Source organism: Acipenser ruthenus, chromosome 29 (assembly GCF_902713425.1).
Source record: "Acipenser ruthenus chromosome 29, fAciRut3.2 maternal haplotype, whole genome shotgun sequence".
NCBI classification, from domain to species: Eukaryota; Metazoa; Chordata; class Actinopteri; order Acipenseriformes; family Acipenseridae; genus Acipenser; species Acipenser ruthenus.
The window spans coordinates 22,976,481-22,991,391 of record NC_081217.1 but is presented as its reverse complement, the minus strand read 5'-3'; the positions used below and the strand labels follow the sequence as shown (position 1 = coordinate 22,991,391).

The 14,911-nt window shown below is 45.0% G+C and overlaps 1 protein-coding gene across 1 annotated transcript; it reads right to left on the bottom strand.

Annotated features, from left to right (window-relative positions):
- Window positions 1–5,467: 5,467 nt before the first annotated feature.
- On the bottom strand, window positions 5,468–13,903 carry LOC117964389 (probable ATP-dependent RNA helicase DDX20). Its single transcript, XM_059003934.1, has 11 exons — window positions 13,668–13,903; window positions 13,362–13,456; window positions 13,050–13,218; window positions 12,686–12,800; window positions 12,061–12,203; window positions 11,683–11,821; window positions 11,330–11,388; window positions 10,814–10,896; window positions 9,778–9,883; window positions 8,660–8,761; window positions 5,468–6,998 (listed from the first exon to the last, which is right to left on the bottom strand). The coding sequence occupies exons 1-11, from the start codon at window positions 13,861–13,863 to the stop codon at window positions 5,737–5,739; spliced, it is 2,469 nt and encodes an 822-aa protein (XP_058859917.1). The 5' UTR covers window positions 13,864–13,903; the 3' UTR covers window positions 5,468–5,736.
- Window positions 13,904–14,911: the final 1,008 nt, after the last annotated feature.

Here is a 14,911-nt window from a genome sequence, read left to right as displayed (position 1 = left end):
CAAGACTGGTGAAGGTTAAGCTGTTTTATGACATCGTTATAGTAATGTTTTATTCAAGTGCTCCTGCAATAAATGTCACTGTGTGTGTGCTATTGAAATAAAGGAGTCACTGAAGACAGGTGTGTGTGTGCTATTGAAATAAAGGAGTCACTGAAGACAGGTGTGTGTGTGCTATTGAAATAAAGGAGTCACTGAAGACAGGTGTGTGTGTGCTATTGAAATGGTAGAGGTAGAAAAGCCTCTGGTTAAGCAGTAATGTGTTTGTTTAGATATTTGAGTTTTTAACACATAAAGGTTTTTACACCATCGCTAAACTAAGATTAGCATCGTTTTTATTTGTGGGACACATACAGTGTGTACCTTGTACCTTAAGGGGTAAACATCTTGTGGGTCATTTCCAGTAAACGACACTAGGTGGCAGCATTCTGCTAAAAATAAAAATAGTAATTATCAGTCACTCCCAGCCCTGCTTTGACTGACACTATTAAAGAAACCCCCGACGAGAGCCGGTCATTGATTTGATATTTATAAACTCGTCACACTGGAATGAGCTAGCACTGGGTTACATACCTGCATTTTACAGAATCAGGGCCACCCCTGACCTGCAAACATATTCATTAATATACTTACTGAATCATCTGTGTGGTTTTTACTGTAATAATATATATTACCTGGATTCAGGAGCTGATCTTCAGTACTAATTTCCTCCCACAGAATACAAATATAATGCAGGCTAGATCAGCCATCACTGTATGACACTGGAAACTCAAAATGACTGCAGCCTTTTTAAAAAGTTAAATAAATAAGATAATGTCTTTTGAAGCTACTTATTCTTTAGACTTTTCCATTAAAGGTTTGTGAAAAACAAGATTTCTCATAACTGGTCGGGACCTTTGACAGCTTTTTTTACTTTCACAAACATGGTGTAAACGTGTTGATGGTATACTGTATCCATCTAGGGTTTGCGTGCCCTAATAGCTTAAAATGAACTGGTGATCAAACCATTGCACGGCTAACCTTCAGCACCACGGACAGCTCCTAATCATTTCTGTAAACTCGTCTCCAATCGGGTAGAGCATCGTTTCAAACGAGAAACACCACGCGCTCAAGCTAGTTTGAGTGCTAGTTAGGACTGAGGCGCGCAACATGAGAAGCATGTCTTTCATGTCACCGCAAACAACGCGCTTCTGAGCGCAATCACCCAAGTAGTGAGATCAGTGTTGGATTTCAGTTCGGTTCAGATTGAAGCCACGGAATGTCTCAGGAATTGCAATCCTCGCGTTGCTGGTGCTGAATCAGTGGGATCGTTTAAGACCCGTCTTGACAAGGTTCTGAGATCAGTCAGCTACGAGGAAGCGGAGGAGCGTCGATGGCCGAATAGCCTCGTCTGGTTCTTAAACGATGTTCTTGCAGCGTGTTCTAGAGAGAAATCGGCAGGGCAGCGTCTGCATGCTTTTTCTCGTGTTCTTTTTTTTTTTTTGCTCAGACAAGGAAAACGTGAGTTTACAGGCTCCCCGTTTCTCTATGAGCCTCGTATGTAGTTTCTCCATTTGTTAAACACTTTTCGGAATTCACAGCGAAACTGCCGGTTCACGACGGTGTAGATGAAAGGATTGACAGCTGCGGGAGCGCAGGTCAGCGCCACAGCCAAGGTTTCCAGCTTCAAAAGCAACGTAATCTAAAGGGGAGAGAAAACACAGTCTTACATGAGCAAGCACCAATGAAGACTCCATTCAAGGGGTTACTGCTGGTTAATAATGCCATGATTGTCTGCTACCGGATTAGGTGAGAAAAAGCAGTTTCCGTGTCTTTCTTTCACGTGTTAAACCATCAGTAAAATATACAAGTTGCAATTCAGTTTCAGTCACGATAGGCAAGACAGTACACCTTGTTGATAGAGGGCTGATTGTTTGCTCTCAGTTGGCGGGTGCTTATATATTCCCAAGCTACTCCAGATAAGGAATCGATTCATCCATTATTGATTGCTTTTACTTTAGACCCTCGATTAAACCTCGATTGATGAATTGCTCTGGTGCCCTGTTTGGAGCCTCTGCTTAGTGTTACAAGATTAAAGTTCTGTTTGCTGATGAGAAATCGGATGCCTTCATGCTCTGAAATAATAACGTTTTTCTCGAGGCATATTGTATATTACTATGCGACGGCTGTACATTCAGAGTCAGAGCTATTCGTCCGATGAAGCGTTGATGACCCTGGCGTGTATCTGCAGTATGTATAGTGCGGCATAAGCATGAACACGGGTCATGACACCCCCTCAATCCTCAGAATCCGATACTCAGTAATCCGCGCTAGACAATGTTAACACCTGTTTCATGACAGCAGAATAAGCGGTTCTCCAGATGTGAGCAACACTGTACGTGTTACATAGAGGCAACTTTCCGAATCAGTCCCGTTGTGGATGGCCATGGTCTCCCTTCAGCTTACTGACGGTGTTATGGCCGGTGGTTTGTATTTTCTGTCGGCCACTGTATGCTTTGTACGTGTCTTGTTTGTGTTAAATACAAACGGACATACGCACAGTATACCGTACAGTTCAAAACCCCACGTGACTGAGCTAAGTTTAGACAGCAATATGTAAACTGAATAATAAAGATAACCGGTCTCCTAGCAACTTCTATAACGACCCCCGTGTGTTAATTTGCACAAACAGATGCAGTAATGAAATGTATCATGCAGGAAACAGGCCCGTCCCGCTAGGTCAGCTCAGACTGCGTCTTTAACTCAAGGAACGAAAGATTAATCTTATGTAAGAGTAGGATCAATTAACTGCTCTTAAATATTTTAAAACAACATATAACCCGCGCTAAATATCGCGCGTGTAGTCACGCTGGCTGATCTACAGCGTGACGGAACGGATGAGTGAAGCTTGTGTGTGCTTGCAGCTGAACATGTAGGGAATGTAAACGAACAGGAATGTCAACAAAGCAGACATCCGCGTTGTACTTAGAATGATATTACAATGCCGTCATTTACATAGTCATTTTATGTGAGGTTACTGGTAAAATACAACATGAAATTAAAAAACAACAACAAATGACATCATATCACTTACATTAGTCAAATCCTTTTCCAGAAAGAAGTTCAGCAGCAAAATGACGACCACTGGCATCCAAAAAACCAGAAAAGCGATGATGATGTATCCAAATCGTTTAGCCACTTTCCCTTCCATGCTTTTTTTGGCGTGTTCCCTGGATGTTGCTGTGAGAAGGCACACCGCACCCACAAACTCGGGGGCTTTAGGGGGCGACGTTCCTGAAGAGCTGGATTGCAAAGCGGGCACCGAAGTGCTTTCAGCCGCCGCTTGTGCACTTTCTTCGGCTTGAGATGTGGCTGACTGCCCAGAGTTGTCTTGAGAGCGGTGTAGCGGCCCCGCAGTAGTTACATTTTGCCATGTAGACTCTGTTTTACCAGAGGTGGGCAGAGATGAAATGCCAGCGTCGAATATTTTATTGGCATGCTGTCGCACCACCGCGAAAATCCGCAGGTAATTAAAAAGAATCAGTGCCAAACTGACAGCCCAAGATGGGACCAAGACGTACGTTCCAAAGGGATTGAAGTAGCTCTGAGCGTCGAGCGGAAGATGCCGGCACATTAAGTACAGCGGCGTGTCCTTTGCCAAAGTAACCGACAAAACCGACATCGAAAAACCACAAGTCCAGATCATCAAAATCCAAAACTTTATTCTTAATTTTCTTTTATCCGTTTCAAAGGGGTGCGCTATCGCTTGGAACCGTTCCGCGCTTATGATAACCAAGGTTGTCAACTGCACACAGCTACTGAGAGAATAGGTAAATTGTTGCATGATGCATATCAGTTCTCCCAAGTCAATCTGGATTCTCCCAAACAGCACGGCAAGCATGAACAGCGGGATATCCAGCGTGCATTTGAGCAAGTCGTTCGCGGCCAGGTTTACCAATAACGCGTTATTCGCAGTTTGCAAACTTCTGCATTTATAAACCACGCAACAAACCAGCACGTTCCCGAAAATACCAGCAATTAAAGTGAACACCAAAACCAGGCTGGTGGGCACAAGGAACGGGGTGTCCATCTGTATGAATATTCTCGCAGAAAAAGACCCGTTTGCCGCTGAAACGCGGTGCATCTTTGTGGCACTAATCTCCAAGGATCCAAGAAATCTTAAGACCCGCATGCTAACTTTCTTTTAAAGTCGTCCCCTCATAACTGTCTAAGCAAGGTTCCACCTGCATGCAATTCATTTTTGCTTCGGTGGTAACGCACCTTTTTATTCCTCAGTCACAGTGTATTTAACACCAGTGTTAAACATGCGAGTGTTAAGAGACTGTCATGAATCCCTTCTTGTGGAAATCAGCAAGCTACGTCAGCAGGCAATGCTTCTGTACTGATGTAGCGCTTTGTTGATCAAAAGAGGCTATTGTTTGTTCAGGGTTTAATAGACCCTTTGCTTTACGACATTTCGGTCTGTATATTATTAGGATTCATTAACTACTGCCTACCTGCAAGAAGTGACCTCAAACTCCCCTCCAAAAAAACACTCCTACATTATCACAAGAGTCTAAAAGCGTTTAAAATCCAGCGGCCCTGCTCCCAGTTTACTGAGGTGTCGGATTGTTTCCACACCCATTCCCTCTGATTAGCGACCTTGTCCTCAGATAATTGCCGCAATTAACCGCAATCAAGCTCTCTTTGTGTCTTCGATGATAATGTAAGGGAGGTAAAAACATTGTGCTTATTATATATATATACACACACACACACTCACTTCCCAGCACACTGTGGGGGTCTGTCGTGCCTGGAATGGAGGCTGTGATCTGGGCATAAGGTGGCCCAACCCAATACTATGAAGGTCCTAACAAAACGGGCATGCTTTGCAATGTGTGAAAGCTGCATCTCCCAGCTGCAGGTCAGCGTGGATCACAGTGGAGCAGCGGCACAGCTGGCTGGACAGTGAACAGGGCTGCTGCTTGCTTGGAGGGTGCTTCTCATTACTGATGCATCGGTACCTTCCTTAGAGGAATCGGAGGTGGTAATGACTGCATTGAGGGATGGTAAATTATCCCGTGACAGTCATGCAAGATGGTCTCACACTACTGAATATTCCAAAACACAAGAAAACCATGCAACTAAAACCTTTTCTTATTACAGCAACGATTTCTTTAACAGCTCAGCAAGGTCATTCGGTCCCTCCGTTTCTGTATTATCTTCAGTGCTGTTTTGACAATTCCCCAACTGTGCAGTTACATTTCTAGCATGCACTTTAGTGCCAATATGCTCTACTTAACTCCCTGGTATAACTAACTGACAATGAACGAGTGAGTGGCTGTTAAGCCAGTTTAAAGAAAACTAAAAAGCAATGAAAATCAAGAACAAGACTCTACTTGAAACCTTTGTGTTTTGTATTTTGTGCTTTAAACAGGCCTCGGATTGGCTGCAACTTATGTCACAGAACACCACATGACAAAAGACAGAGAACGACAAATTGCTATTTTTATTAATTTTATATTCACCAGAAAAAAAACAGTATAGAAAACAGAAATCAGCCATTTTAAGCAATGTGAAGTACTCGCTTTTACCAAGTATGTAACTATATTGTATCTACATGAAATCAATGCTGTCTTGCCCGATAAAACAACCTTATTAAATTATTATCCACCTATGTGCTTCGACAATAACCCCCACTGTATTAAACTAGAAAGTGGGGAGCTTCATTTTGAAAGGTCCCTTCACTGACAGCACTTCTCAATGCTTGAGCAGCTCTTCCATGTACACGGAGTTCATCTGATACGCACTCATCCAGTTAAAAGATCTTCGGTAGCCTCTATGATGGGGCTGCCCCACAGCAGCGTAGTATCTATGCCAAGCCTCAAAATAGGCCTTCCAGTATTCCTGAGGACTGTCCTGCCCGGGCTCTTCAGACCCCTGGTCTTGGGCTCCGTCATGGTCCTCAGCACCAAACCGGCTTTTCTCAGCTCCTCTTTTACGACTCGCCTTGGGCTTTTGCCGTGGTGGTTCAGGGTGGGGATCCAGCCCAGCTCTGTGTTCTGGAATGCCAGTTTTACCGGTGGCATGCTGACTTAATGCTTCAGCAAAGACACGCTGGTTACGAGCGCTTGGTTTAGGTACAGCAGGTGGAGAGGTTGAGATCTTCTCAATAGAACGTTGAATTGACATTGAAACCTCCATCGGTTCTCCAAGAGCTTCATTGTCCACGCCCCTGGAATCCTCACCGGCCACGCCCCTGGAATCCTCACCGGCCACACCCCTGGAATCCTCACCGGCCACGCCCCTGGAATCCTCACCGGCCACGCCCCTGGAATCCTCACCGTCCTCAGAGGTGCTCCTGTCACTGTATGAACTAAGCTGAGCGTTGAAGCTGCTCTCCCTCTCGCAGTCCCTAGAAACAGCCTGTGGAACCCCTTGCTCTACACCACCTTCCACCTTGACTTCTTCAACAGTCTGCTGGCCAGCGTCATTCAAACCAGTATATCGTCTGATAATCTCCACTGTTCTCCCGGGCCCATCTTTTATAAAGCTTTCGTAATCTTCAGCCAGCTCTGCAAGGCTCATGGGTCTCATGCAGTGGGGCTTGGCTTTGAAAGAGGGCAGCGGAGAGATTTTAGGCAAGGCATCTTGCAGAGCTGCCTGGTCCTGGATGGAGAGGCTCTGCGGTTTCTCTCGGAGCTCCCTGGGGGTTGTTTGAGAGGTGGAAACGCTTCTCAGCACGGAGACGTTGACAGGCTTTCTGGGGGTGGGATCTGTCTTGATGGGTCGGGGCTGTTCAGGTTTCTTGGGTTGGGGTCTCCCCAGTGAGAATGGTTGAGTGTTGTGGGGTTCAGCCCCCCGGGATGGGAAGGGGCTTGCAGTGCCTTTGATCTGAAGTCCTTGGTTCCGATACTCCATGAGCTTGGGGGAGGCTGCAGGTCTATCCGGTAAGGTCTGGACACTTTCAATGGTAACATCCCAGTCAGAGGGTTCTTCCATTAATCCTGGTGGGAGAGGATCTGGAAATAAAAGAAACGGGTCACTGAGGAGCATGTGTCTACACAAGTTAGGCTGGTACACAACCAAAGTTACTGTTCTCCTGGTTTTCGCCCCAATTTAGACTAAGCATGTCCAATTCCACACAACTGTATTATAATATTTTTTGCCAACAGTAAAACGTTGCGAATTTAGGCCTGTATCTTTCACTGTGGGCAATTGCCCACTCCACAGTAAATGCATTATACAGGCAATTTGCCCACAGTGGAGAGGGGAAATTTTTTTTTAAAAACACACTACAAAAGAGGGGCTTTACAACAAAAGGCATACATGGTAGCTCTCAAATCAGCACCCTTACTACAAACCAATTGTGAAATGTTCTAAAAGATTTCTTTACACAGGCATCCGCACACACAATAGCTGTGACGTCCTTTTCCTTCCTGCAATGCCCAGCAGATTCCAAGCATTTCAGAAACATGGTGTTCTCATTCTGAAAGCAGTCATTATTTCCAGCACGTGATCTTGACATGGTCTCCCTGTGCCTTAATGTATTACTGATTACTTTTTAAATGAATCACGCAGCATACAATCCTCCAAAAGACTGCACCCTTTTCAATAGCTTTCAAGGACTTCCTTATACAACAGTGCTTTAGAAACTCATGGAAGGAAGCAAGCAAATTATCTTTACAAATTGGCAGTGCAAAAGGTGGCCTTGACCAACAATAGACAGGGCGAATTTTCAAAGGACAGCATCTGTACTAACGAACCCGAGGCGAGTTTGTGAATGACTCAAGCCATCGTTACAGTAGCACCATGTGTAATTCTTGTGTCTTTTAGACATGCATGTTGGCAACTTCACCTTTAAGTTAAAAACAAAATTAAAAAAAAATTACAGAATAATCTCAGAATGCATTTAAATGCGTTCAATTGCCCTTCAAGGGAAGGCGTGTAATGACAGTGTTTCATACAGTCGGGATCTTGTGAGGGCTTCAGTACAAGCAGCCGGCAGTGATTGCAATTACAATCTCAGGGATCAATCAGAGCGCATGATTAGGAAGTGGAGCACACAGTGGTGATGAAGAGGCTACTCACAAACCCAATCACTCAGTTATCATCGACATCCTGTCTTCTGAACGATTCAGAAACTACACCCCCACGCCAGGAACACACATTCCAATATAGCCAACACTTTAAGCACAAACACAGAAACCACGACCACAGTGTGGAAAATGAAACAGACAGATTTGAGTGAAGGAGACGGTTCTTTCCACAGAGAGCAGGGAGGGGATGGAATGGGTTACCTCGTCACCGTGGTGATACGAGTCGCCACGATCCTTCAACTCATGTGTAATGAAAAGGTAGTTCTCAATCCCATATTCAGAATGTGGGGAATGTATTTTACCCAATATCTCCTGTTAATGAAGTGACAAAACAGGTATGAACTACCAGCAACAGAGCGATTACTTAGGGATTAACTGCTACCTAACTGCTACCTAAGGCAGATGAAGAGGAGTGCTAATCAGGGTTGTGAAAGCAGCCGGATCACAAACACGTATGTCAGGGACATTCCTCCCCAGACAGTGGCATGTGTGTGATGCTGGGGAGTCACAGCCCGCACCTTCACTTCCTACAGCAAGACTCTTCCAGCAGATTGCTGTTCACATGGTTTAAAACATGCAGGTACCTGGCAAGCAAGAGAGGTTCAGACTGCACTTCTGAGCAATGGTCATCATTTCATTCTCCTCCTCGCCATGGCAACAGTACGTCACTGCCAAGCCATGAGTGCCTAGTAAAAGCAGAAACTAAAATTAGCACAGGTGAAAACAAATGATGAACAGAGAGGACTGGCCGTGAACAGTCACATGGTACTGTGGTTGAATCTCAAATTCTATTGTTTTCTTTGAGGTTCCCTGCTCTTCAGCCCGTATCCATGGAGAATCACAGCCTTTCAGCTTCAGGGGCAGAATGCAAACCGCCAGCTGTCATGACAACAAGCAATAAGAAGGTACGGCTGCAGGCTGCAGGCTGGCAGGAGCTGCTTCCCAGAGCCTGCCACATGCTGAAGTCTGCAAGCCTTCAGCATGTGAAGCATTCATCTGTCTGCCCTCGAAATCCTAGCACTGAAATCCATTGAAACATCCAAGCAGGAAAGGAAATGATTACCCCATTGGATAATAGTAACTGGAGCTTGTAACATTCAGTGGTGCTGTCTACTCCTGTCTTGCATTTAAATTACAATTTCTAGGGAACAAAGACAGTGCATGGCTTGCAAACAGAAATGTAGCCAATATCAGATATCTTGATTTCAAATGAGAATATGTATGTTTGCTAAAACATGTGTTTCTTTCAAAACTGCACATCTGAGGAAGTTCATGGAACTCTTTTGTTGGCTACAATTGCTTTAAAATGTTTCAATAAAGAACCGAGTCGAAACAAGCGTTTCTGAGGAGGGATTTCACTGAAACCAGTCCTTTCCTTTACAAAGGACACTGCTGACAGCGTTTCTGAGGAGGGATTTCACTGAAACCAGTCCTTTCCTTTACAAAGGACACTGCTGACAGCGTTTCTGAGGAGGGATTTCACTGAAACCAGTCCTTTCCTTTACAAAGGACACTGCTGACAGCGTTTCTGAGGAGGGATTTCATTGAAACCAGTCCTTTCCTTTAAGGACACGGCTGCTGACACACGCCCTACCCAGCACTTTGTTTATCTGTTTCTGGTTCAAATCTTATTAAATAAACATCACTCCGCAGTGGAGTGACCCGTGTTAAACGGTAGATGAACATGCAACGAGCGAGTCACCGAAGCGGCCGGCTCTTCCGATGCGGTGCATGTACGTCTCCCAGTGCTGCGGCACGTCCAGGTTAATCACCAGGTTCACTTTCTCTGCATCGATCCCTCGGGACGTCTGATAGAGACAACAACATTTTACACATTAATAAAGAAGCACCACAGAACAGAAGGATCGCACGGTTTCTGACGTTACAACAAACCGGTTCAAGAGAGGTTACTGACGGCAACATAGAGTCACCTTCAACATACACTTCTCAGAAAGGAAAGGACACCCTCCTTTTAAGAATAGCGAGGTTAACACCTTCCCCTTAACAAAACATTTGTGAAAATAAAAATTCAATCAGTTTGCTGTTGCTCTCAGACAGAATAATCACTGAGCAGCGCGGCCTCACACAGGCTCCTCTTCAGATCTCAACACAGGCAGCAGGATTCGAGAGCTCTTTAAAAAGCCACACATGTAAATATATTGCTCAGGCAAGTAGCTTTCTTTAATGTTGAATTGATTAATCTTCACATGAAAGGGGCTGCGGATTTACATTAAAGAAAAAAGAAAAGAAACAGCCATTTGTTATAAAAAGCTAAACTGCTGACAGGCACGGTTTATTTAGATGAAACAAAGATGATGTGAAATCCAGCAAATAGATCTCCGAGATGAAAAACAAAACTCTTTAACCAAACAAATGACCTGCTAGGCACACTCTGCTGCACAGCAAGATGTCTTATTGTTTTTAAATGGGATCACTTACATCACGCACATTTCTTTAATTTTGTACAAAATGTTCTATGTGGTTTCAACTGACCTCAACAGGCAGCCATATTAGATCAGAGGTCATTTTACAGACAGCCATGTATCTGCTATTTTGGATGAGGTTTCCTTTGGTTTTGCTGGGAATACACAGCTGTGCACTAGATGGCGCTGGCAGCTTCCAATATAAAGACATGTTGGACGCTCAAGCCCACAGTACATGGCTCCATAGCAGGCAACTGGAATGGTTCATGGGGTAGAAGCAGCTCTAGAAGCAGCCACCACGTCACTGTCACTCACCAGGTCTGTAGAGATGAGGACTCTGCACTTATACTGCTTCAGTTTCGACATGGCTTCCAGTCTCTGGTCCTGAGTCAGACTGCCTGAAACACACACACACACAACACACAGTCAGAGGGTACAGTGAGAAACACACACACACACACACACACACACGCATAGTCAGAGGGTGGAGTGGGAAACACACACACACACACACACACAGTCAGAGGGTACAGTGAGAAACACACACACACACACACACACACACACACACACACAGTCAGAGGGTAGAGTGGGAAACACACACAAGTTTTTATTTTTTTTCCCCTATAGAAAAGCAACTGAAGCAAACTTTACAGTTTATTTGCTCCTCGCATGGTAAATACGAGGTCGAAAACAGCATTTTTATAGGCAAGTCCCAACAGCAGGTACACCCTGTATCTGTGAACATTAAGCAAGAATAAAAAGCTGCTTCAGCCTTGGCCCTTGCTGCTTCCCACAGAGACTCGTATATCTCACATGAAACACACCCACCTGAAATGCACACAGCAGGGAGGCCTTTTGAAGTGAGAATATCTGCCAAGCGCTGAGCCCTAGTGGGAAGAAACACACATCAAAGGAGGAACGGGATCAGCGCAGCTTTCAGTGGCACTTGAGAGCACTGGAAAGGGGCTATAGTGCCACAAACACACATAGCAAGCATCACAGACTGCGTTTTAAAACCAAACTAGAAACAGGAATCTTTGTGAACACAACACCCCCGGGAGCACGGTCTAGAACTGTGTATCAGAGTGAAGGGTTTGCAAACATGAAGCATAAATACGTGGGTCACTGACAGAGCCAGAGGTTAAAGACCATGTGGGAAAGATGCAGAGCGGTGCTGGTACCTGCTGTGTAAGTTGGAGAAGACCAGAGCCTGGTTGAACGGTATCTTGCTGAAGAGATCCAGAAGATGCTGCACTTTCTCTTGGAAGATCTTATGAGGCAGCGGGTGGGATTTCACTATTTTGTAATACTGCTTCAGTCCTGTGAAACAGCAGCACAGTTAGAAGACAGGGAGCAGCACACAGCGGCCCAGGCTATGAACACACGCTTTCTTCTGTTTTGAGAAAGACTGCGCGTCAGGGAATGAATGAACAACATCTATCAATAACCTGTAATCTAATGTAATCAGAAAGTCAGATGCAGGAAAAAAAAAACAATTAGAATGATTGCAAATGAAACAAAACGGGGGCAGAAAAAACTACCCTGATTTGAGCGCTTACCTAGCAGCCCCGGGTCACTGGGGTTCAGGCGTACGAAGGTGGGGTCCCTCATGTAGCGGGCGAGGTGCTGTGCCAGGGACTCGGGGTACGTGGCAGAGAGAGCCAGCATCTGCTTATTCACAGGGAGGGATGAATAGATCCAGCTAGGGAGAGAGTAACACAATAGCAATGCAGTCAATAACCTCACGTTAGCCTGAACAAAACTGCTAAGCAACGGTGTCCGTGAACACTGGCATGATAGTCAATGAGGGGCCAGTCTTAGCTGAAATGTGAGGGTCAGTAATTCCTTCTCATAACCACTAGAGGGCAGCAGAGGATAGGAAGCAGTGCCATCAGTATGATGAAAGCGTTGATGACCATGATGCAGCAACAGTGTGTGAAGGACAGTATAGAAGAAACTGAAATGAACAGCTTAATGAAAATTGAAAAAGGCTTCATGTGCTGCAACCTGATGACAACGGGCTTAACAAAACATTACTAACACACAGAGGTTTGGGAAATAGCTCCCGTTAAATGAATGCATGTTTGTCTTCAGTAAAGGGCATTGCTGGGTGTGTGCAGAGTTCAGAGCTTCTCTAGAGGGTGTAAAGAGCACGACAGGCTGGTAACATGCCAGTCCTCTCACTTGATTTGGTCTTGAAAGCTGCCTTCCTCCAGCAGTTTGTCAGCTTCATCCAGAACAAACAAGCGGATACTGGCTGTGGCGAGATAGCCCATCTCAATGAGCTGCTTTACGCGACCTGCAGCACAAGGGAAACGCCTCCAATCACTATTAATACCTTTCTCTGCTCATCAGCTTAACTTCAGAACAACAAATAAAGTGAAGCACATCCAGACACTGGCCGTCCACCTTAATGTAAATACATACACAAGCCTGGTCAACTTATTAGGACGTGTTCTCCTGGGACACCCTGATTAAACGAATGCAAGTCCATCTAACATTTATATACAGTACCGCTGGATCTCTCTGAATCACAGCATGCACTGACCTGGTGATCCGACAGCAATGTGACACTTTTTCAGCCTGGTCCTGTCCAGACTCACAGGGGTCCCTCCTATGAACACATGGCACTGCAAGCCCTCGATCTCAATGCCGATGGCCGTGATGACAGAATGGATCTGTACCGCGATCTCTCTGGTGGGGGCGAGGACCAGGACCTACAGCGACAAGCACACGTTTCAACCAAGGCACTGTGCCATGAACGAGACATCCGTGTACGTTTCTGATTCCCTCTTTTCATTTCCTCTTCTGTGATGAAAGAAACGTGCATTTCTACTGATAAGAAACCTTTTTTTCTCACCTGTGTCGCTGGATTCTCCACAATCAAGGAATCCAGAGCGATGGTGGTAAACACACACGTCTTCCCCGTGCCTGACTTGGCCTGTACAATAAGATCTGAAAGAAATGCAGAAACATGCCGCTTTGCTACGAGAATCAGGATGAATCTGCAGCGACGCCCAGCAAACTCGACTGGTGGTTCAGCGAAGTGCTTTGCTGGTTTTCAAACACACTGAGAGATGCATGCTAGCTAAACACACCGAAACGTTGTTAATGTTAGTTTAGTACGTGCAGTAAGTGAAGCAGGTAAACAGTATTGATACCGTACCGAGCCCGCATCTCCCCAGCGGAATGGCCTTCAGCTGTATCGGGGACGGCCTCTGGAAGCCCGAAGCGGCGAGACCCAACAGGACAGGCTGAGACAGCAGCAGCGAGCTGAAATCCAGCCCCTCGGACTGCAAAACATCATCGGTGCGTCTCCGGGACTGGATATCATGAGCAGCCTTCTGCATGCGGGCAGCCATCTTGCGAACAAACCAAACATCGCGGGATTTCAGCCTTTGATTAGGCAACTTTATTAACAGCGGTTTGTAAACATTACAATTTCACTCCGTGCCGCAAATGCAATGAGCACATTGGACAAAAAAAAAGGTCGCTGCAGAAACCCTGTGATATAAATCATACTACTATGACTTTACAGATTATTGTTGGTATATTAAATACCTTAAATTTAAACCACACTTAGCATTTGTTTTCTGCTTTTGGGTCAATGATCCGAAAATCCCAAATGATGCATCGCTCTTGCCTTGCCACTAGATGGTGGTGTTCAGTTATAATAAATAATACATACATACATACATACATACACATATATGTATATCCTGTTTCGACCTCACAAGGCAAAGGTCACCAGTGGTAATGTTAATAACATGTAAGAACATGGATGTGAAAGCGTCGGTTATATCATTCCTCTAAGATGGACTCGTTAAACAGCACTACGCATTGAACGGTGTAGCTGTAAATAACCCCGTACAGCTGCCTCCACGACATGCACATTCATTCAACACTTACAGTAGTTCGTGTCGCTTTGAACGCGGTGAAATGACCTTTGAAATAGAAGAGTAACTGGTGTTCTGGGAGGGCAGGCAAGCAAACTAAGAACTTTCTTTAAACTATATAGTGCCGAACCACGTGTCGTGTTTTGAAAAAAATCACGTTTGTTTCAAAGCTGCACATTTCAGACCTGTGCAGTCAACGGCATTTTAAACGCAATGGTCCCTCAAGTCTGAAGTGAAATGCTAATGTATTTGACAGAACCCATGTGAAAAGTATAATAGTATATAATCTAGTTCTCCACACTGAATCATAAAGAACGCATTGAGAGTACAATAGAACTCTTGGCAGGACGGACGCAATCAGCACACTGCAGGACTGTCCAGTTGAGCGCTATTTGCACAGTTGTTTCACTATAGCTCTATTCCAGGATGAACAGACAGCTGAAACGATCAACACTAGAAACGTGTCCGAGTGTCTCAGCGCTTTTCCTGTCGGCACATTAGAGACTAAAGCCCA

Bases quoted from the DNA above. Each gene is read 5' to 3' on its own strand.
- LOC117964389 (XM_059003934.1), bottom strand. From the start codon at position 13,863: ATGGCTGCCCGCATGCAGAAGGCTGCTCATGATATCCAGTCCCGGAGA. The intron at 13,219-13,361 runs GTGAGAAAAAAA...TTGTCGCTGTAG, and splicing joins TGGAGAATCCAGCGACACAG to GTCCTGGTCCTCGCCCCCAC. The intron at 8,762-9,777 runs GTGACTCGCTCG...TGCTTTTACTAG, and splicing joins CGGAAGAGCCGGCCGCTTCG to GCACTCATGGCTTGGCAGTG.